The sequence below is a fragment of the Melopsittacus undulatus genome, chromosome 8 (assembly GCF_012275295.1).
Source record: "Melopsittacus undulatus isolate bMelUnd1 chromosome 8, bMelUnd1.mat.Z, whole genome shotgun sequence".
In the NCBI taxonomy this organism is placed as follows: Eukaryota; Metazoa; Chordata; class Aves; order Psittaciformes; family Psittaculidae; genus Melopsittacus; species Melopsittacus undulatus.
In genome coordinates this window covers 48,657,112-48,681,649 of record NC_047534.1, presented here as the reverse complement: position 1 = coordinate 48,681,649, position 24,538 = coordinate 48,657,112, and the positions used below count along the sequence as shown (strand labels likewise).

At 37.3% G+C, this 24,538-nt stretch overlaps 1 protein-coding gene across 1 annotated transcript in view; it reads right to left on the bottom strand.

Moving 5' to 3' along the window:
- LRMDA (leucine rich melanocyte differentiation associated) overlaps positions 1-24,538 on the bottom strand; it is a 663,971-nt gene that overhangs the window by 105,570 nt on the left and 533,863 nt on the right. Inside the window, exon 6 of the mRNA XM_013129955.3 lies at positions 3,873-3,957. Within this exon, the coding sequence (XP_012985409.1) occupies positions 3,873-3,957 (85 nt within the window). The remainder of the gene's footprint in view (positions 1-3,872; positions 3,958-24,538) is intronic.

Sequence of the window (24,538 nt, the reverse complement as noted above, 5' to 3'; positions counted from 1 at the left end):
GCTATGGCATAGATTTGCCACTGGTTGTTCCCAGAAACAAGAGTGCAAGAAAAGGAACCTCATTTGTAAAATGTTACTGGAAACCAAATGACTTTGGCAAATGAATAGATTTTCAAGCAAATCAGGTAATAGGCAATGTTACAAAATATCTGTTTATAGAAAGGGCATCCAGAACTTTTGTTTTTTAAATGGCAAAAACAGATTTTCATGATAGTCATGAAAAGTAATATTACTAAATCAAGAGATAGAGTGATAAATTACTATTTTCCACACCAAATGGAAAGCATTGTTCTTTTCAGAAAACAATTTGAGTTTGAATGCTTAGACATAACAAAGAAACTTCCTTACCAAAGATTCCATTATAAAAAAAGGAACATACACCCTGAGGGGGGTGGAGGGTGGGAAGCCTTTTTCCACACAGAACCAAATTTTCCTTATAATTACATTATTACTATTTTAAAACTTCTTTTCCCATCAATTTTGATTATGTTAAGAATTGAAAGATCTATTTAAAGATCTTATATGCACCCAGTTAATAAATTGACAATAAGAACAGAAGAGTACCTGTGCCATACACAAAAAAAAAACACTTAAAAATGCACTATATTTCGTCACTTTTGTGTGTTGGGAGCATGGCCATTTCCATTTTAAATCAACAATAAGTAACAGATATTTTATGTCTTAAAGGTACATCCAGAGAAGCAGAAAAAATGGTGGGGCCATTTTTTCTGCAGAAAATTTGAAAACTAGAACAATACAAGCAACTGAATTCAAAAATAAATGTAGCACCTTGTGTGACAAGAAGATTTGTCTTTTAACAGAATTGCTTTATCTGGGTAAGAGAATCGTAGAGCTTTCACACAAGTAAATCACTGGTGTCTAAAACCATATGAAATTAAATACCAAATGCTAGTTTAACAAAGACCAAGGAAAGACCCTTAGGAATTTTGGATCATTGTTTTAGAATCAAAACAGAAGTAAAGCTAGCTACAAAATTACCACTTTGGAAGCCTTGCCTAATGGGACAGCAATTAGATCTCAAAGAATCACATCATATTACTGTCAGGTTCCTCAAATCTGCAAAGAAAGCCAATACGTTTTCTGCTAAAAAACATGAACAGCGGAACTGCGTAAAGGTTCAGCTTAGAAAAGTGGGTCTAAGCAAAGTAATTTAACTGGCAAAAAATCCCACAACAACACAACAAACAAACACCAAAAAAAACCAAACCAAAAAAACCCCAACCTAAAACCAGTTTCCCCAAATTGCTAGAAATTTCGTAAAGTTTAAAAATATTCATCCACTATTTATTGCTTTCTTCATGTATTTATTGCTTTTCTTCACGTCTCAAGCATTATAACACTTGATATAATATTTACACTGATTATTCCATACATTCTACACTGATGCCACACTGTCATATGCTGTTTCTGTTGGTTCTGTGAGAGAGGTATTTTTGCAATTCCTGAATATTGTCTGTGCACAAAATACAGAGTCAACCCCAAAAGACTAAATCCTGTCTGGAAACACTACACTGTATTCCTGAACATGAAATCTACAAGATGCATGGCGCAATGCATACGGAATCACATGGTTTTGTTTTCCTGCAAAATTCATAGCTAAATAGTGTGAGAAATTTTCCAAGTAAAACTACCATTCAAACACATATAGCTTGCTCAACCTCTCCCACATAATCTCTCCCAAATCAATGTAGAGTTGTACCAAACCACTTGCCAGACTTTCAGATTCTGGTAAGTAAGCTTCCCCAGGGATAAATAAGAGCACTCATAAACTTACAGCATTCTTTCCAGTTTGCATTGAAAACTGCCAATATTTACATATGCAACAGCTGATTCAATCATATTTTACAACACTGAAAGCATTCACTGAAGAAAAAAAATAGAAAATATTCAGAACTTCAATAAAATTGCATGTTTAAGTATTTCATTCTTTTCTTGAAGATTTGCCTATTGACTCCAATTAATCTTTTATATGGGCTTGTGAACACAGAGATTTTGCTTTGTGCAAAAGAAGTTGATCGAGGTAATGGGCCCTGCCAGCAGGTCAGTCCAAACTTTTCTTACAAGACCTGGAATTTTGGAAAGCTTTCTTAATTATTTTGTGAATATATTTTACAAATATAGATAAAAACTTAGTGGATCATGATAACAATGTACCTTTTATGGCCAATTTTACCCTTTTTTGGATGAAACTTCCTCATTTATTCTATTCCTCAATTATGTGAACAGCTCAATGTAGAAAACTGATAATCTGGGAAGTATAATTTTCCCCTTTCACAATAAGCAAGCAGGTATTCCCAAACCCTAGTGAAAACCATGATACTTAGAAACTGGTAAGCTCCCACTCTAAATGGACACCCATACAGACATGTCTGCAATACTCACTAAAGCCACATAATTGCTTTATTCCAAGAGAAGTCAATTGACAATGCAGACACCCACCTTTTGATGTCTAACGTTACTGACATTTCTTTCACAAAGTTAGATCCCCAAATCAGCCCCACCTTTAATTCACCATCGTCTAAATAAACAAATCGGGGGATACCTGTCTTTTAATGTATTTTTTTTGAACATAGGCATTGACAACGTTCTGTCATTCTACTTATTGTTTATAAGCTTACCTGAAAATCAAAGGCGCAACACACATCTCAGAAATTAGGAGGCAACAGGGTGCAGTTATTTTAAAATCCAGGATTTTGGATTAGTTCTTTCTCTTCAGAAAGTTCCAGTTACTACATGAGCTCAGTGTCAGAACACAACACACTACAGCACTTTCGGGATATCCTATTTCCAGTACACCATATCAATTTACATCAAAACCAGGATATAGCTTCACACCCATCTTTAGCCCTAGCACAATGACTGATATAGGCTACAACAAATTGAAGTCTAATCAGTTGCTTTCCTCATCCTTCCCACTTGAATCACAGGTCTTTGCTTAGCTGCATTGCCTGCCAGAAGGTTTCAAGTAATAAGACATTCTAATACTGCCTCAATCTTCTTCAGTGCTGTAGAATTTTAGCACACACTAAAACTAAGCTCCCATCAATTCCTAAATGTAAGGCTGACTTTGATTACAGTATCCTATACAAAATGTGCCTCTACACAAATGGTTTCCATGATGGAATCATGGGATCAATGTGTAATGTGAGAAATAAATATCAGCATTGTTGCCCTCGTTGTAAGCTGAAAAATCCTGCCAGCTTTATGAATTTCTCCTTTTTAGAATACAGATGAAAGAGCTTGGAATGCTCCCTTCCTGGCTGATTCAGTTTTTCACCTGTTCCCTGAACCTTCTGCCCCACAGGTATGCAGAAAGAATTTGAGAATTTGCCCAAGGGGCTTTTTAAGTTCTAAGGATTGATTAAAAAGGAAATTAAATACTGATCTGCCTTTAATGTTGACAACCAAATAAGAATCCTTTTTTACTGTAACAAAAATGTGTTAACATTTCAAAATTAGAGACCTACATTGCTAAACTACCAAAGACCTCTCTCTTTACAAATATTAGAAAGTTTACAAATTCTCTCACAATTACTATTGCTACATGTAATCATCTACTTAGCAATATTTAAGTACTCTAAGTTTTTTACATTTTTCTTCTCACACACACAAAAATATCATTGAGTGTTATTATCCATAGATTTATTTGCTTTCCCAGTAGACTACCTTTAAATCCTATTTAATATGAGTTAAATCTGTAGCCTTGACAGGTACAGTTTTCTCATCTAGCACTTGAAAGGCACAGTGTTTTCTGCATGGTGTCAATGCAGCACTCACTAATATAGAAAACACCTTACAGCAAAGCTTACCACCTTGCAGCAGTTCTCTCCAATATAAAGTTTAGCTCATACCTCTGTGATTGGTGAGGTCTCTAGATCCTGAAGGCAGCGGTGTATAGTGCATCTCTGGAGAGGTAGAAACAGCATCACTGGAAGCCTGTGTGAAAAAACAAACATTATCAGTCTCTGAGAGAAAGTCGGTGATTACGCAAAGAGGATGCACCTGCGCTGTTATGTGGTTACAGGTGCACAGAGTTACCAGCCACTGAAGATTAATTTGGTTTTGTTAAGGCTGCCCAGTCCTTCAAGCTAGCTGTACTCAGGAGAGTTTACACAATGATATTAGGTATCATTACTAAATGAGTACATACAACTTACAGCTTCAGAAAATTACCATCTTTATCAGAAAATGTTTGGGCAATGTTAAAAATGTTCTTCTTGGTGAAACAGTTTAATATTTTGCTGAAGGAAGTTATGAGTGAGTCCACATATAAGGAGACAGAAATTAGAATGCTGGGATAAGATACCATGCTTTTTAAGAAAAACAAAGCAAAACAAAACCAGATTCTGCCATTCAACTGATCTGTGTGCTAAATGAATGGATGTTTTAACAAATTAAAATGCCTATAATGCAAAAAAGCAGACAAGTATACAGAATTTTAATAATAAACACTTAAAACGCACACCAGAAGTCTAACACATTTAAAGAGGTGAGTACCAAAAAGACTTGCTCAGAATCCTTGAAAGCAAAATATTAGGGGAATAGAGAGGAAATCACGAGCTTTCCCTATAATAAAAGTTTCAAGATCCTATGATCCTGATTTAAAGATTAGACTCTGGAGCTATAGTTTGCAAGAAACTAATCATCCAGATGGATGTTTTGTCTGAAGGGAAGAGGAATATAAAGTCAAGATAAGCCACATTTACCATCTTCCTTTTTAGTTATAGAGCAGCAGCCTTGCATTCTTAGAAGGAGATATGAAAAAAGGGATCATGTAGGTGAAAATGAATCATCATAACAGTTTTTAAAAATCAGTTTAAGTTAGGTGGATTGATACCATGATAGTGATATATTCCATTTCAGGCACAGAGTTTGCTTAAGTGTTTACAATCTACCCACTGCAACATGCATAAAAGATTATGGGTTTTAATAAAAGACACAAAGGACACTGTTCCCTAAAATTTACATGATAATTCTAATAAAAAAGATAAAGCAAATAAAGAGAAGATCTACAAAAGCTAAACTATGTCTTGAATTTCATGTTAATTTTCTAAAAGGAGTCTTCAGAAAATAATTATTATCTACTATGCAGGTTACTCCCTACTCATACATTGGCTTATAAACTGCAAAAGTCAATCAAAGGAACCCACCTCAAACTTACTTCTTATTTTGGAATTATTAATATCCTCAAAATGTATGTATTTTTTTAATTAAAATTATGTTAAAACCAGGTTTACAACACCCAGTCAAGATAAAAGTGTAAAATATAGCTGTAATGTTTTGGAGAAGAAAAAGCCTAAATACCAGTTCAAATCTTGGTTGCCAAATTAAACCTAAGACCAACAATCAGAAATCCATAATAATGAAAATAAATAATGGTAATAGAACAGAACAGGGTAGACTAGGCTAGGCCAGGCTAGACTAAACTATACTAGAGTAGAATGAATAGAATAGAATGGAATAGGGATGAAAAGAACCTTGAGATCATCTACTTTCAAGCCCCCTGCCATGGAATACCTCACACTAAACCATGTCACCCAAGGCTCTGTCCAACCTGGCCTTGAACACCACCAGGGATGGAGCATTCACAACTTCCCTGGGCAACCCATTCCAGTGCCTCACCACCCTAACAGTAAAGAACTTCTTCCTTACACCCAGTCTAAACCTCTGCTGTTCAAGTTTCAACCTGTTACCCCTTGTCCTATCACTACAGTCCCTAATGAATAGTCCCTCCCCAGCATCCCTGTAGGCCCCCTTCAGATACTGGAAGGCTGCTATGAGGTCTCCATGCAGCCTTCTCTTCTCCAGGCTGAACAGCCCTGACTTTCTCAGCTTGTCTTCATATGGGAGGTGCTCCAGTCCCCTGATCATCCTCGTGGCCCTCCTCTGGACTTGTTCCAACAGTTCCATGTCCTTTTTATGTTGAGGACACCAGAACTGCACACAATACTTCAAGTGAGGTCTCACGAAAGCAGAATAGAGGGGCAGAATCACCTCCTTTGACCTGCTGGTCACACTCCTTTTGATGCAGCCCAGAATATGGTTGGCTTTCTGGGCTGCAAGCACACACTGAAGCTGGCTCATGTTCATTTGCTCATTGACCAAAACCCCCAAGTCTTTCTTCTCAGCACTGCTCTGAATCTCTTCTCTGCCCAACCTGTAGCTGTGCCTGAGATTCCCCTGATCTAGATGTAGGACCTTGCACTTGTCATGGTTAAACTTCCCAAGGTTGGCATCAGCCCACCTCACAAGTGTGTCAAGGTCCCTGTGGATGGCATTCCTTCCCTCCAGCATATCAACCAAACTACACAGCTTGGTGTCATTTGCAAAACTGTTGAGGGCACACTCAATTCCACTGTCCATGTCACCAACAAAGATGTTGAACAAGACTGGTCCCAACACTGATCCCTGAGGGACACCACTCATTACTGGTCTCCAGCTGGATACTGATCCATTGACCACGACTCTCTACATATGGCTATCCAGGCAGTTCTTTATCCACCAAGTGGTTCATCTATCAAATTGATGTCTCCCCAATTTAGAGACAAGGATGTCATGTGGAACAGTGTCAAACACTGCACAAGTCCAGACAGATGACATCAACTGCTGTAACAGTTTGATAAAGGCTGTAATTTAAAAATCTTCTTTGTCATAACTATAGGACTCCAGATCACAGAATCATAGAATGGTTTGACTTGGAAGAGATCTTAAAGATCATACAGTTCCAATCTCCCTGCCATGGGCAGAGACACCTTCCACGAGACCAAGTTGCTCAAAGCCCCATCGTACCTGGCATTGAACACTTTCAGGGATGAGGCATCCACAGCTTCTCTCGGAAACCTGTTCCAGTATATATTAAAATTTTAAGAGGTGACTGTAAAGTTTACTAAGTTTTTGCTTGTATGTCAGACCATAGTTATAGTCCCATTTTTGTCCCACGCAAAAGTCAGATCATAACATGAAGAAGCATCATGTATCAAAACAAACACCTTAATAGAGATAAGTCTGCCCAACTAGCAAGGATGCTACTTATTAGATATGAGTAAAAATCTAGAAAATCCTACCTCCCTTGACTCATCAGTGATAACATGACTTTTCAGGGTACCTTCTTTCCAGAGAGATTATGCTATAGACATAACTCTCACCTTCATATGCAGCGAATAGTAGTTTGATTTTAGTGAACTGTAACATGTGGCTCAATCTGTTATGAAGTACTAGAAATCTTCTGTCTGATGACCAATATGAGCTGATAGAACATAACATCTCAGAGGATGAGATAGATGCTCCTAACACCCAGCAATGTGACATCTGAAATGAATTCCAAGAACAGGAATCTGTTCACACTATCTTTTTTCTTTGGGACAAGTTGTTCGGGCAAGACAAGAAGAAAAATGTCACTAACTATTTAACATAAGACTTCACCCCTGTAAATCACTCCAAAAGCTGGAGGAATAAGTGGTCTCATACTATACACTCTAGATGTTATCTGTCTATTCAAGTGTGCTTATTTGGGACTCTGATAATAGTGAAGGTTTCTCTTTGGTACTTTTAATCTCCATTTATACTGTTGACAGCTTGATGATAGCTTTTCCTAAAATTACTGGAAGAGACTTTGCCTTTTCAGCAATATACCACTGAGTGAGCAAAAATTCAAGAGCTTCTAAAAAGGATATTGGAGTGAAGGGGCAATTTAGCTTTATTTCCAATTTTAGGAAAAGCAAGAACAGGAGGGTTTGTTTATTGGTGTTTTGCTGTTATTTTATGTACAGTATATAATTCCCTGTCAAATACAGAACAGCTTTCATTACCTTTGAGCTAAGCATTCAGTTAGAGGAACTTTAATTCTATGGAATATCACCCATGGTTAGGAGTTTTTTGCACTGGCTAAAGTTCTGAATCACATTTCTGAATAAGCCTGTGCAGCAGAATGACTATTTGTTTTCCCTACCACATACTGATACTTGGCCCTAAGCTATTTTCCTGAAGGATTGATATCGACTGTATTACATTTAATATTCACAGGAATATTTTGACAGTGATGGCATTGACATGTGACAGTTATGTCTTCAAGTACTGGTGACATATGCATCAGAAGTTCTTGTTGTACTGGAAAGTAATTACAAATACAAGTATCTTCGAGGAAATCTGGTTAAATGGGTGGTAGCTTTCATTTTATAGGAACACCAAATAACTCAATAAAGAAATTCTACCAGCATTATTACAAGATAAGCTTGTATTCTTGCGAGCATTATAGTCATGCAAGTATATATCATAGTACTGGGTATAAAATTTACAAGGCCAGTAAAGTAATAAGGTTAGGCTACCCACAATGTAAGTTATGCACATAACCAAACATTTGCTGAATTGAAGCATCTCTGTCTTCATATTAACCTGTAAGTTTTATCTGAGCTAAGAATTGTAGTACTTAATACTAAATAGATGGTAAAAGAGTACCAGAGTTTCAAACTACCATCAAAGTTACAGATACTTTAGAAGCTGCACTAAAACAACAAACAACCAAGAAAAAGAAAACAAAAAAAAACCCAAACAAATAAACCCCTTATCTCTAAGGCATAACACAAATTGTTTACAAACCTATACACATTAGTAACTGTAGTAGCCACTAATGCATTATACCTGGAAAATTTTATGATACAGGAAGAACAGCATCATATTGGCATGTTCTGACAAAGGTTCAATAGATATGCAATGTACTTATGGAAAGATGGGGTTAAGTAAAATTGCTTAAACAGACACATACATTACAAAGGAAGATTTCCTTAGCTAAATACATTTAATTCCAAAATATTTTCAGAGGATATCACAGAGGGAAATTTAAGTTTGAACAAAACATCACCCAAAAGAGAGATGGCAGAGTACCAAATGAGATGTGGTAGCCAAACCAAAAATAACTAAGAAATTATTTATTACAGAGCTCAAGACATAGACTAAGGATTCTCTTACATCTGTTACATCAGAAAAAGTTTAAGTGTTTGGGATTTTTCCTTCGCAGCATGTTTATAGTCTAATCTGGGAATATTTCAGAACTCCAGCATCTCAGAGTTTGACTCATTCTTTTTTTTTCTTTTCCAAGGAACTGATGAAGAGGCAAATTTCTTGGGGAGAGCACGATACCCATTCTCTAAGTCTGACCCACAATTATCAAGAATGCTTGTATTCTGTTATACTGTTGTTTGTTTTCATTCATCACAGTTCTAACACTTGTCAAAGTCATCTAGTAAGGTCACAGGGAAATAACCTTAGTACTTCAAGAGCTTGTTGCTTCTCATTTAGTGATTTATATTCAAACAAAACCGAAAAACAATACTGTGACATTGCAGTGATCACCCCAGCGGTATATATCACATCATCAGATGCAAAACTTGAATTTATTAAGAAGGTATGATTTATTTTAAAAGATTTTTTATGTATCCACAGGCAAACTACAACTAAGAATGAAGGAAATGATTGCATTATTCATTTTTTAAAATGACAAAAGCATTTCTCCAGAAAAGTACATGATTAATGGGACAATCTGTGGTATAGTTCCAACTTAAAGGATTTGCTTTTCAAAATCTTTTCCTTTTATGTAGAGAAACAGTAATATTTTTCCAATAAGCTTGTTCTGTCTCGAATGTACTCAGTATTCTAAAATTAATCATACTTTAACAGATACATAGTTTATTACAATTTTAATAAAAGTCTGCACAAACATCTGCTTAAGCTAAGGAGTTATTCTGGATCTCTTGGGCATGCATATTATGACCTCATAATAGCCTTCCAGTACCTAAAGTGGACCTACAGGAATGTTGGAGAGAGATTCTTCATCAGAACCTGTAGCAATAGGACAAGGGAAAATGGGTTTAAAATTAAACAGGGGAACTTTAGTTAAGATATAAGGAAGGAGTTCTTTACTGTGAGGATGGTGAGGCACTGGAACAGGCTGACCCAAAGAAGTGGTAAATGTTCCATCCCTGGCAGTGCTCAAGGCCAGGTTAGACAGAGCCTTGGTCAATATGGTCTAGTGTGAGGTGTCCCTACCCATTGGTAGGGGTGCTGGAACTAGATGATCTTAAGGTCCATTCCAATCCTAACCATTCTATGATACTATGATTCCATGATTCTATTTGTGCACCAATACATCAGCAATGAGTTAATTCAACCCCTTGAAACACAGACAGCAACAACTCAGATGTATTAACCCATGAGTATATCAGACCATCATGCTTTGTTCACATTTACTATAAACTGTACAGAAACTTGCCATGGAACTCCTCCTCAAGATTTTTTTACCAAAAAATTCAGACATAACTAACAAGAAATTGTTTACTGATTAATTAACAAAAGTTGTGTTTAAATGTTTGATGAGGAACATAATCTGCCTAATAACAAAGAAAATGAAAGATTTAAATGTATTAATTTGGGGTTGAATTTATGACATACTTGCAGAGAATATCAAAATACTACTTTAGAGGCACTGCCTCTTCCCAAAAGTTTTCAGAGCATCAACCACAATGGGGCTTTGATTTCACTGTGAGATCTTTGAGAGCTTTGTGATAGCAGAAAACATTACAGGAAGCTACAATACACCAAGAATTTAACCATTCCATCCTGGGGAATGGTTAGGGAAGAACAACTTTATTTACAATGTATTTACTTTTCTACAAACTCAGGACCCATAAACCCAGTGAATGAAAGGGATAAAGTGTGAGAGAAAGGATAACATACAGATTAGAAAATATGCAAAAGCAGGACCTGACAGACCACTATATATGGCAGGCTACGAAAGGTCTTGATCTCTTCTCCCTAGGTGTGTACTAAGCTAGAGCAGTCAAATAAGCCTGCCTGAGTTTGCAACTGATTTCAATACACTGTTATGTTCTGGAAAACCAACAGGTGGCATGGCATGCTTACATGGAAAGATGGCTTTCTTTGATGAAATGGGATTTCCCAATTCCCCTGCTCCACATCCAAGCATCATTAACTACAAGTCAGCAGTTCCTTTTACTAAACCTCCAGCATAAACTGAGTCACATTAATTAATGGGAAGAGGCAAAAACAAATATGTGGTGTTATCACAACTTGTCTGATCTTTATAGGCTTATTGAGATGACCTTCTAACCTGGCATAGAAACAGTGCTTTATTTTTAAATCTGATTTTAGATGTTTGACCATGGCACTGAAAAATATAAGAACAAAGCAGATGAATATTGAATGAAGGGGGGGAAGGAAGAAAAAGGGTATCGCTAATTTCTGTCTCATGTCTCAAACTGTGTTTCTCATATTTTGATGAATGCCACAAAGATCTGAATGATTATCTTTCAGCAACAGCCATTTGTAAAAAAAATAGAAATAGTAATTTAACCAGTCCTAATAAAGAAGACAAATCTGATTATTCTGAACTAATATGTCATTTTTATTTATTTTTATAAACGTATCTCATTAGAAATAAATTCCTAGGGAAATATAGGGTCTTTTTCCCAAGTTTATTTTTCTTATTAATAATAAAGAGAATTCAAGAGACAAGAAAGGAACTTGAGGGCAGGTACTGGCAAGATAAAGGAATGTTTTGGCTTTATGTTTCTTTTGCCTACTAATCTAACACTCATAATAAGAATTTCTCAAAAAATCATCATGAGTCTGACCTTCTAGGTCTGTGATGCACAGTGTTTAGTATGCTGTGGACGTGAAAAAATGTTTTTCTAGTATGCAAACACAAAGAAAAGCATGAAACACTAAAAACAAAACCAAATACTTTGTAACATTAAGAAGAAAATGGAGTCAGCCACAATCTGGCAACTTACTCTCAAATGTCTGGGAATGCAATTATACTAAATAAAAGCTTCATTTGTTTAATCCCCAAATTCCACTATTCAGGGAATAAAACCCCCAATATTTGGATGGTACAAGTAAGGGAACATCCTGTGTAGTATCAGGATATACTGTACATCTGCTGCATTAAAACAAATTTGCAGAGACCAGTGGTTTGAAAATACAAATGATCTGCTATTTTTGGCAATCGCATGCATTCTTTCAAATATTTTCAGTTGCTAAAGGAAGTAAATGAGGGACTGTAATTCAGATAAGCCAATCCTCTTTGAATCATGGCTTGAGAGACAGTAAAATTTAAACTCTCCTTTCCAAATTAAATCTCTGTACTGGATATTTCCTTTTTATGTTTCTAAACACAAGAATAAATGAAAATTATCTACTATTTATACCTATGTTAGAAAAAAATGCTGCAATCCATTTCTGACATTTTTTAATTTAATAAATAACACAAGTGTTTCAGCTACAACCAAGAGTGTGACTTTGAACTTAGCAAATATTAATTCTGGACGTTTTAGCAGCCATATTAATAGAGTAGGCCAAATTATTATAGTACTAAGATAAAAAGAAGAACAGTAATCTTCTATTTTGGTTGGCCTTCCAGATCCAATAACGTTTAACAAGAAAAGGCAAGAGGAGTTTGCTTATTTAACAGAAGTGGTGGATCTTAAGAAGATTCAAAGCAGTTCAAAGTATATTTCATTATTCTCATATGAGAGAGAGTATCACTTTTCACTTGAATTTACCTTTTGGTTTTCACTTAATGTTAAATTGCAAGGTTGAAAGCAGGGCACAACTGGATCAAAAATGTAAATGAACATCAGATAATTCTTATGCATTTAGGCTTAATTGAGTGTAATCGATATGTCTGGTGTGCAGCCAAATTCAGCTATTGTGAAAATCAGTTAATGTATGGACATTATTTTTGGACTACTGAATGCCAGAAAATAATGAGCTGGCATTCAGCACTGGTGAATCAGACCTTGAATTTTCATCTAAGAGAAGTTTTGAATTATTACTTAAGATAAGGTGTAAATGTGCAAGGGAATTTTATCCATGTTTCTCCCATGAATCATAAATGAGGAAAAAAATGCAGTCTAAATTGCACTTAAAAGGAATAAAGTCTTTTCATGTCATACATGATTTATCAAAATGATCTCATTTTAAGAGTACTGTGGTGTATCTTGATTAATAACATTAGTAAGCATGATGAATGGCCTCTTTAATGGTAACACAGAATTTATTGGCAGAATCCCTACTTCTACCAAAAAGGGTGGGAAGTAAAACCCACAGCAGCTAGTAACTTGCAGAAACAGCTTAAGAAACTCTCTCCTATGTATTTTACATTTAGACAGCTTTGAAAATTCTTAAGAGTTTATTCTAAGGTTGATTTTAAAAACAAGTAACAGGTATTACCTAATGTGGCAGCTCTAAAGTTGCTCTAGCACACTACAAAGTCACTTCGTAGTTCCCTGTAAAACAAGCTGAACTCTGCATGTACTGTAAGGGGATGTAGTGTATTAAGGTCTTTCAAGAACATCACCCCCAGCCCCTTATGACCTTTTTCAATATCCTCTTCATTTTGCTTTAATATCCTAAATGCTTCCCTTCTCCCATTACTCCATCTTCCCCCCCCCCCCCCCCCCCCCCCATCTTTTTTTTAAGCCTGCTCCAGCATGCCCTAACTAATTTCCTTTTGGGCTGACAGATCAGAGGCCTTCCTACCACTGTTCCTTTTAGACCTGCGAAGCCCTCCTCGTAATCCTGCTGCTTGTCCACAATTAATCTTTCCAGTTGCCACATTATTAACACTACCACCCACAGACAGAGGATGCCTGAGCACGGCTGGACACTCGCTCCCCACTGGAGCATCAAAGTTGTCAATCACACACTAGTCAGAAAGTTGCCTGCTGTCAACATCAGAGGTTTTCATCCTCTCCTACCCGCTGATCAAACATTTTTCTTCAGAAGATTAATTCTGTGTCTCCGCCCATTTCCTCCCATATCCTCTTTCCCTTTTAGGTTTACTCAATGATTCATCTTCTGTATGGAAAAGGAAGCAGTGTATAATAGAAATCCTTTCAAAACAAAAGTTCAGCAAAACTAAATTTAAATCCCAGCTGTTATCAACCCCTTCCCCCCCATGAAAGTTAAACACCTTAAAGAGCTTGGATTAGACCTAGTCACAAATGCCTTTCTTTGATCAAAGGCTCCAAGACTTAACACAATTATAATCACAAGGCAACGACTGTATCTAAGGAGCCTGAATTGATTTGTTCTACTGTAACATATAGCATAAAAAACAACCCATTAGGTTTTCTGACTTCCAAGACCATTCTTTTTCAAGTTATATAATCCAAAAGTCAATATTTTTTGCATCTAAACACTATTCTTTTCAAGCTCAGTAAGGGAATAAATGACTTCTTAATTTATGCTATTTGCCTGGTATCTTTTTAAAAATAGTATCTTAGCTATCTACATTTAAAAGCAGAAGGATACAAGACATTCTTCTGCTCTCAGTTAAGCTTAATGGGTTGAAGGATATCAACCATTGTTATCACCTGTCCCTACTCACATACCAGGTGCTAATATTTTAATTTGTGATGAGTTTAACCCTAGTGCTCAAGTGGCTCAATATCTTTCATTATCATAGATAACAGAATCTATCCTTAAAGCCACACTTAAACATTCTAGCAACACAACAGTGAATGTAAGGAAAACCTACTAATAGAATCCAACAGGCAATCTACTCATTGTAAAACTTAATGCTAGGTTTCAAAATATTAATAAATCCATTTAAAATCACAGTACAAAATAAATTCAAAGTTGTTAAATCATATTAATCCCTTAGACATATTTCTGAATGCTTTGCTTGGTATTCATGAAATCAGAAAGTTGACAAAAGACCCCCAAAAGTATAAAATGATAAAGGAATATCTGCTGGCTTTGACTACAAGCCTGAGCTTGGGAAAGTAAGTCCAAGCAGGACGTATACTTTTTATGTTGCATTTCTTTACCAGTATCTTTACCATCTTCACCTTCTGGGAATACTTGTGCTACCTTCTTTTAATTTAAATTATGAAGTATTCAAAGGACTTAAAAGCTGGTAAAATACAGTGCAAGAAAAACAAAACAATACAAAACAAAACCCAACACATAAATAACATAACCCAAAACAGAAAACTCTGAAACTGTTCCTAGAGAATTTTGAGTTGCTATAGACAACTGTTCTTTGAAGCGTCTGGTAAAAGTGAATCACAAATGAACTTTTAGCTGCTAGCAGATGTTAACCTCTTTATAAGTTCCCACCTCACCAGTGCCCCAAAATGCCATTTATCGCATTTCATTCTTCACTCAATGGTTCTGAAAAAGTCAAAAAACAATACTGAGTTTTTAGATATTATAGCTTCAACAGAAGGTGCAAAAGCATAGGCAAGTCACTCACATGAAGTATGCTGATAATGTATTAGATTGCAGGTTTCTTTCAGTCATTCCCTGCAATATATTTCAAACATTATATCACAACTATAGAACACAGCATTATTGTAGTAATTGCTGAGATTTATGCTATGCTATAGCATAGCAACAGTATATAAGCTACTATAAAGGCAGATGCAGACCTCAAATACATGTTACGTGCAATACAGTAATATCTTACTTTTCTGACATGTATTTTGGCATTCAGACTATTCAGAACTTCTACACTTGTTTTTGCCAGTTGATGTCCAAAGATTCTCAAGAATCAGCAAGGTAAACTGCTTTCCTTTTTTCTAGATAGGAACCTCTGAAACTGTTCCATAAATTAAATCAGTAACATAATATCATCACCTACAAACACATACAGTGACAATCAGATTAATACAGAACTGTGCATGTTACATAAGCATCATTGTTTGCAGCATTAGAGGGTTCACTTTGCTATTCATTTTGCTGTCCCCTGCCTGCTTCATCTTATCAAAGTATGTACAATGCTGCAAAAATGAACGCTAGACCGCAAAAATTATAAGGTAACAGTATTTTAGGGCTATTGTTGAGTTGCGCGGATCTCCTTGCTTAATAGGCACAGGAATTAAGAAATAGGAAGGTTAAAAATGCTTTTCATAAGTTATCTTAATTCTGTCATATGGGAATGAAACTGAATCGGAGCTAAAACCTCTTGTCACACTACTTAGTCAGCAGAAGGGGGTGCTGTAGTGTAACCTATTTAAAATGCAAATAGAGTAACTTTTGAAACAGCAGATTAAAACTAGCTTTTTATTCGCTTGGCATACCCACAGCATACTGAATGCTGGAATCAGACTTGTCACGGCACACCACAGGTTATTAATAGAGCTCAGAATGGTGTTGCTAAATATGCAAGTTAAAAGCAAGTAAACAGAAATGGATTTATCTGTGGTATTTGTTCTCTGAGAGAATTCAGCAAGGCCTGCTTTACACTGAACATTTGTTTATCCAAGATAGCTGAGGCTCAGTTTTTATTTATTTAATTATTTGATTGCCAGTCACTTACCATCACCAGAAGTTCTGGGGTATGTGATCTGTAACAACATTTTAGACAGAAGCAGTTACTTTGAACCTAGACAAATTTATTAAATAAGACACACAGGGAAGAGTCTATGGTGCACAATCACTACTTTCTAACAGGCCTTTCTGGACTCTCATGAGCTACCAGCACATGTGCAAATACAGAGTCAAAGGCGTCAGCAGAACCAAATCAACACATTCTGCTATGGCTTTACACTTAATTTTCTTATGGTGTCAGGTGTTAGGGCAAGCAAGTGGGTTTCCCCTCAATATTCAAGCCAATTCCTCTGTTCCCCATCTCGATCTCTCAGAGATTCATCAAAAATGCGATTTAATTACATCTCCTCCCCACCCCCCAAGAGTGTAAACATGACTCCTTTTTATCTCCTGATACATCTGGACAAGTAGACAATGTGCTAAAACAAAATAAATCTGCCCTGACAGTCACATCAAAGGGTTCAGCTAGGGGCTTGCAGCTACTTAAGGCACAGGAATGTTGTTGCTAAGCATCGCTCTACAACCTATCAGTCCCTTAAAGAAGAGCTTTCTTCTTTCAGAGGGAGATGAGGAAAGCTGGAGAGTGGGAACCAGACTGCAAAGGGAGATTGGGGATTTTTGAGGATTTTGAAGCTTAAAGTGAATTGTGTGAAGAAAAGGGGGTTTGGTTTGGTTTGTTTTGCCTCTTGACATATAGTCTAAATTGGGCGGGAGGGAAGTAGGGGAGGAAGAAGAGATTAAACTTGATGAAACATCTTCTGAATTTTCCCCTTGGATAAAACCAAGAAAAGTGTTTGATATCCTTTTCAAATCCCTGTACTTACTGTAGATTCAAAATGGAAAGATTGTGACCAAAAGTAATAGGGCTGGGATGCCAAACCTGTTAAAACTATATTGTGAAATATATCCCACACTGTGTTTTTCTGTCAAGCATTTGATAAGTAGTGTATGTGTTCCTAAATATGTGCATGTTCCTAAATACAGGAAACCAAGAACTTTGTCCATATCTAATAAACATGTCCTACAGAGAAAGGAAACTTGTGCCACATACGCACATAACACAATTTGATACTCAATTTACCAGTAAAACCTATTCCCTTTATAGACAAGCTCTCACTGAAATCATCAGTCTTCCTCACAGTGCCCTGCAAGACTTGATTTGTTCACGTGTAGTGATTAAAAGTTCAAATGAAGCCAAAGGAAGGTAAAAACATGATGACCTTAGAACTATACTAATTATAAACAGAGCTGCGATGAAATGGACAGCTAAAAATTCAAATTATGCTCTCCTCTCACAGACATAGAAATATATCCAGGCCAGACAGACAATTCAGTCTAAAAGGTATGAAACAAAGTTTCAAAGGTTAATTATCCTGAATGCGAACTAAGAAAACCAGCAGTTTGTTTACAGGACCACTGAGAGGTGAATGAACTTTGATCCAACATCTTTGGCCTTTAGAAAACAATTTAAATGTTTAAAATTAAAAAACAAACAAAAAAAAACCCTCTTTCCTTTTTAAGAATTAAACAAAGAAAATGTGAAATGGGCTCATTCTACATGCAGGGTAACTATCAAGAACATGAACAATTACTGAGCCCGTGATATTGCACAAATAAATAACACTTAGCATTATCTTCAGCACTATCATATTTATTAAACAGTGACTGAGGGCAGCAGTAACTATTTTTATTGTCCCATATAGCTCTTATTTTCTAATTAAACAGAAGGTTATTTCCACTGCCAATGCAGCCATTTATCTTATTTGAGCGTTACATAATATTTTTTGCCAGCCAAGCCTGACTATAAAGTGTTCTGTGTGGTGAACTGTGGCCCAACTTGCTTTCCTGTTTGGTAATCATAGAAATGGGCCATTTTGTGCTGTGTTAATAAATAAACTTTTTGCAATTTCTCCTAAAACATGATAAAGCTTATACTTTGTCCTACCCTCTAGCTTCAATACAAGGGCAATGAGCTGTATTATTAAAGATATAGGTCAAGCAAACCTGATGATTTCAATCCTGTGGGGTGCTTTAGAAACTGTTGTCATATTACTGAGATCATTCTGCTGTTCCTAATTATTCCTCTTGGTTGCTTCACATTTCAAGTGATTTCTCTCACACTTATGTCAAAATTTATAAGCTGCTCTGTGTAACAACACTACATTATTTCCTCACTTGTTATGGTAATATAGGACAGAAACTAGGAGAATGCTTTAATCTAGCTGACAAGGATAATGTAGTCTAGAAATGTAATAAACTTTGTATTCTACTACAGAGTTGCATTTTTTCCCTACCATGAAACATTTCATATATTTAGACATCTTAGAAAAACTAATTGCTACAATGACTTGGATATCCTCTTATCTGAGTTGCTTTTATCAGAAAAAATATATCAGCATTAAAGTGTTCAGTCCAATAGCTTGTGCATTCTCCTTATTCCCATAATTGCTATTCTTTAACACTCTGTTGGCTGTACTGTAAAACTACACACTGCAGAAGGAAACCTATTTCCAAGAAATCTGTGCATCACACAAATAGTGAAAAACATTTGTAATTAACAGGCTGGGCTTTAACAGTCCTGTAACACATCTTGGGCTGAGTGGCATAAAATTTTATTTGCACTAAGTAGCTTGAAACTGGGAAAACATAAAATACTTTATATGATAACTTCACGTTCCTCAGTGTCTTTTGAAGGATTTCAGAATGTAAGGAAAGCTGACAGTGGAAAAGGTAGTCTCATGAAAGGTTTGAATTTTAAAGCTAGTGTGACCACTGTTTACTGTGGGGCCTAATCTCTGAAAGCATCATTTCCTTCAGAACATACTAGAGGGTACAAAATGATGTTAAACCATGACCACACACACACAAACAAAACCAAGCAAGCCCAAAACCCCCACAACTACAGTTAGAAAACATCATACAAATAACTCAAACATAGAATCAAAGAATGGCCTAGGTTGGAAGGGACCTTAAACATCATCTAGGTCCAATCCCCCTGCCATGGGCAGGGACATCTCCCACTAGACCAGGCTGCTCAGAGCCCTGTCCAACCTGGCCTTGAGCACTGCCAGCGATGGAGCAGCCACAGCTTCTCTGTGCACCCTGTGCCAGCGCCTCACTGCCATCACAGAAGATTTTCCTAATATCTGATCTAATGTCCCCCAGTCCCTGCCCTTGCCTTCTGTGACTTGGGCAGTGTGGCTGGAGCTCGTGGTGGGAAAGACTGAGGCAAAAAAGTAACTGAGTACCTGTGCCTCCTCCATGTCCCAGGTGATCAGGTCTCCCATTTCCTTCTGGAGGGGCCCAATTTCTTCCTTTTTCCCCCAGTTTACCTATGGAAGTTTTTCTTGTTGTTCTTATTGTCCTTGGCCAGATCGAGTTCTGGCAGGGCTTTAGCTTTCCTAACTTGATCCCTGGCTGTTCTGACTATTTCTCTCTGCTCTTCCCAGGCTACTTGTCCTTGCTTCCACCCTCTGTAGGCCTTCTTTTTATACTGCAGTTTCTCCAGAAGTTTCTTGTTCATCCACACAGGCCTTCTGGCATTTTTTGCCTGACTTCCTTTGTCAGGATGCATCGTTCCTGAGCTTGAAGGACGTGATCCTTGGATATTAACCATTTTTCTTGGTCTCACATTCCCTCCAGGGCTTTATCCCATGGTACTCCACCAAGCAGATCCCTCAAGAGATGAAAGTCTGAGAAAGTCTCCTGAATCTAGGTAGTAAGCTTCCTGCACACCCTCCTTGCTGCCCTAAGGATCTTGAACTCCATCATTTCATAGTCACTACAGCCAAAGCTGTCCTCCAGCTTCACATTCCCCACCAGCCCCTCCCTGTTGGTAGGACAAGGTCCACCATAACCCTCTTCCCCCTCCTTGTTGGCTCCTCTATCAGTTGGAGAAGGAAGTTAACATCAGCATATTCCAAGAACCTCCTGGATTACCTGTGTCCTGCTGTGTTATGCCTCCAGCAGGCTGGCTGAAGTCCCTGATGAGGACCAGAACTTGTAAACATGAAGCTGCCCCTGTCTATAGAGGGCCTCATCCACTCAGACTTCCTGGTCAGGTGGTCTGTAGCAGACCCCAACTGTAATGTCCATGGTCTCTGCCCTCCGTTTAACCCTGATTAATAAGATCTCAGTCAGTTCCTAATCCATCCGCAGGCAGAATTCTGTGCACTCCGGCTGGCCACTGATGTAGAGGGCAACACCTCCTCCTCATCTTCCCAGCCTGTCTTTCTCGAAGAGCCTGAATCCTTCCATTTCAACACTCCAGTAATAGGAGGCATCCCACCATGTCTTCATGATGCAAATGAGGTCATCAAGCACACACGCACTTCTAACTCCTCTTGCTTGTCCGCCATGCTGCATACACTGGCATAGAGGAATTTCAGTTGAGCCCCCGATGATGCTCTGTTATTGGCTGGAGTGGCTGGAAATCCTTTGGGCTGCTCATCAGATGCTCCATTGTTGACCTGTGATGCCTCTCCATGCTCTAGGCATCTCCTACTGGGACCAGCATCAGACTGGTAGGAACAGGGTGGATTGGGATTTCCCTCCCACAACAACTTTAGTTTAAAGCCTTCACCAGCTTGGTAAGCCTGTGACTGAATGTGAGATCCATTCTACTTTTTCTAATTTTGATGAATTGGTTTGTATGTGTAATTTGCTGTATTTATCAAATGTCCAATGGGTTTCTAAAGTACTTTCAGTAATGAGCAAACTGAAAAAGAAACCACTAGCAAATCTCTAAAAAAAGACCTACTGCATCATAGTTCTGTGCTGTGTCATGACAATACAAGAGTGAGTCCAGTGCACCCAAGCCATCATTCAGTTACATAGGATTAGGAGCTCTGGTCTACAATGGCAGCCTTTAAAGGGACTTTTCCCAGATACATAATATTTAATTGATTATGCTCCTGGGAAACAAAGGGGAGACAAACGGGATCTGAAGGGGCCTACAAGGATGCTGGAGAGTGACTCTTCATCAGGGACTGTAGTGACAGGACAAGCAGTAATGGTTTCAAACTTAAAAAGGGGAACTGTAGGACAGATATAAGGAAGAAGTCCTTTACTGTGAGGATGGTGAGGCACTGGAATGGGTTGCCCAAGGAAGCTGTGAATACTCCACCCTTGGCAGTGTTCAAGGCCAGGCTGGATGGAATCTCGGGTGACATGGCTTAGTGAGAGGTGCCACTGCCCATGGCAGGGATGTTGGAACTAGATGATCTTAAGGTCCCTTCCAACCCTAACTATTCTATGATTCTACTTCTGTCTTCCCTTACAGAGTTGATGACCTGATTGAAGTTAAACTTTGCAAGGTGTGAGGGTGTGGAGATAGAGAGTGAGCATGAGGCAGAAGAAAGATCTTTTGAAGTGTCTCACATCTGTGTCTCAATTCGAAGAGCTGGAGTCCTTATCATGTCCTGACAGTTGGCAGGGTGAACCATTTATGCACTTATAAAGTGAGATTTCTCGCTTCCATGACTTCTTTCCCAGACAGAAGACCCAGAATGTATGAAAGAAACACTCTGCCTCTTCCTTTGGGCTTTTCAGCTACCACCCATCAATACAGAAAAATGTCTTGAAAGCTGCTGATTTTAAAACTGTGTCTATGTTCAGATGCGTTTTTACAGTGGATAGCCAAAAGAAGGCAACACCACAGAAAGTTTTAGAGCTGGGCTCTAATGGAAAGAGCATTTAGTCCTTAGGATTTACACAACATAACACAATACAAATATAGGAATTTCAGGGATATAAATCATGTGATTAACTACTATATTATTAATTTGTAAAGCACATGCTCAGAAAATAGAAAACAAACGCGGACGGTAATTATTAACCAAAGGGAACAGGAATTAATTTTAGGATCTTCACAAAGGAAGCCATGAGAAATAAGAAATCATATACAAAAGGACTGAACCACAGTGCTCAATGAGTAGTATTACAGTAATATTTCCACAGGTTTTGGTGAATAACAGAAACCTAAAAACAATGGGAGATATTAGACACCATAAAAGAGGGAGGGAATTAAAAATAGCCATAGAAGATATAATTATACAGATTTGTTAAAAGCAAAAAAGACAAAGGCAAAACTGGAGTATACAAACCCCCCTGTCCTGTTGCAGTGTTAATGGTTTAAGATTTCTTAACTCTTTCTAAAATAATGTCCTATGTAAAGTAGTCCAAAGCTGCCTGAGAATTCTTGTCTGTATTTATATATCAGAAACACGTAACAAGAGGGAGATGAATTCTGCAACATAATTAGCCTTATATATGCTAATTAGCCATAATTAGCATTTATATAATTACTTTTGTTAAACTTTTTAATAAGTGATGTCCGCTGTTTAATTTTACCTGCAAAATACCTTCAACCTGCATGAGAGGAGAGAAAAAACAGCAAAAGTGGGGTTTTTTATCTCAAAAGTCCTTTTCCAAACTCTTTGTGTGGATTTTTGGAGTTCAGACTGGCTATGAAATACTAGTGAGAAAGTTTTGTTTCTTGAGGTGACGCATTTAATGAATACTGTCCTGAAATGCTTTGGTTTCTGCCCCTTCGAGAAACTTTCTATCCTACTGAAGAAAAGCTTTAACTAGTGGTCCCTATCCATAATAATACAGAAATCATCTAAGTCTATCCCTCAGCTCTAGAAGCTAATCCCCCAAATCTGTATAACTTCAGGATATACTACAATTCAGGGATGAGGGGAGGGTTTTTTGTAAGACAGAGAAACTGTTCATGCATAGAACCATTGAACTTTTCTTGGTTTCAGCTGTTACTATGGTTACTTAAACAGCTGACATACTCAGCACTTCCAGTATTGACTAAAAACCTGCCATCTATGTACAGTCTGTCGCAGTTCTAAGAAATATGATCCAACAAACTAACATTGACATTAAAATTCTTCTTTTTTCTACCCTGGGTATGTAAGCTTCAGCTACAACAGCTGGTTCTTTTCATATCCACTGCCCATTGGATGGAAGCTCTGAATCCTATTCCTCATCTTACTGTTCACTTGAGGTGATGCTATTGACATGCTGTGATCAATCCTCTTTTTCATGCCTTCTTGGCTACCCAAGATGGACAGAATCTCTTGGAATTTCTCATCATAACTTATGTTATCCAGTCTTCTAAGAAACCACTTGCCTTGTCCCACAGAATTCTCTCTTCAATCTCATAGCAACTTTCTAGAAACACAGGCTTCTCCAAACCTAAACATAGTGTTCTAGCAGCAGTTGTAGCACTAACAAACACAGTAGTATTAAAATTTCCCCTTATACATAGTAACTTAAAGATGAAAACATGTCTACTCTATCAACATAAAACCTGTACACTTGTACTATATCCACCGAACATGTCATGTACTATTCTAGTCTCTTAATCAAAATAATGTATGCCATATTTGATTAATTATAATACAGAACCAAATGAAAGTCGTTGTTATCACTACTGAAGCTCGCAACTTGCACTGACCAAAAATGAGATGGACTAAAGGAACAAAACCATCCTTCTTCCACTCCTATTCTCATTTGTCTTTTTACCAACAGTTGAATCTCCTACTTCTAAGTAAAAGACTTTCAGAAAAAGCATACACATTGACAGAATGTAAAAAGTGCATTGTGAATCGTTATATTGTTCACAGAATTTGGAGGTATTCTCATTTTATAATATTAGAAACATCAAAGGAATCCTGAAAATTATAAATATAAGCATGAATCATTAAACTGAGTGGGTAGAAAAAGTTGAAAGAATATTTCTTTTTTCCTCACTGCGAATATACAAAATTTGGTGGAAACCATACTGACACCACAAGCAGACAAGCAGACAACTCAGAATTACTTCAGACAATGTAGAACTACTACAGAACTGAAATTAAACAGGAAAACAAAATGACCTGGGTTATACACCAGGTAATTTCAAGAGCTGCTTGCATTCATGTTTGGAGTACAACTAAGTGCACAAAACAACAGCATAAAATTAAAATGATCCACAATTATTCCACTGTAGTTAAATAAATGGAGTTAACATTTTCTTAAACTACTGTTTCCATTTGATCAATAGAGATACTGTGGATTTAAAATTCAGCTAACCAACCAAATACAAAGATTCGTCACTGTCTGCAATTCTGCACTGACATTGGATTCTTAAGGCACAGCAGCAACTCTGATAGTC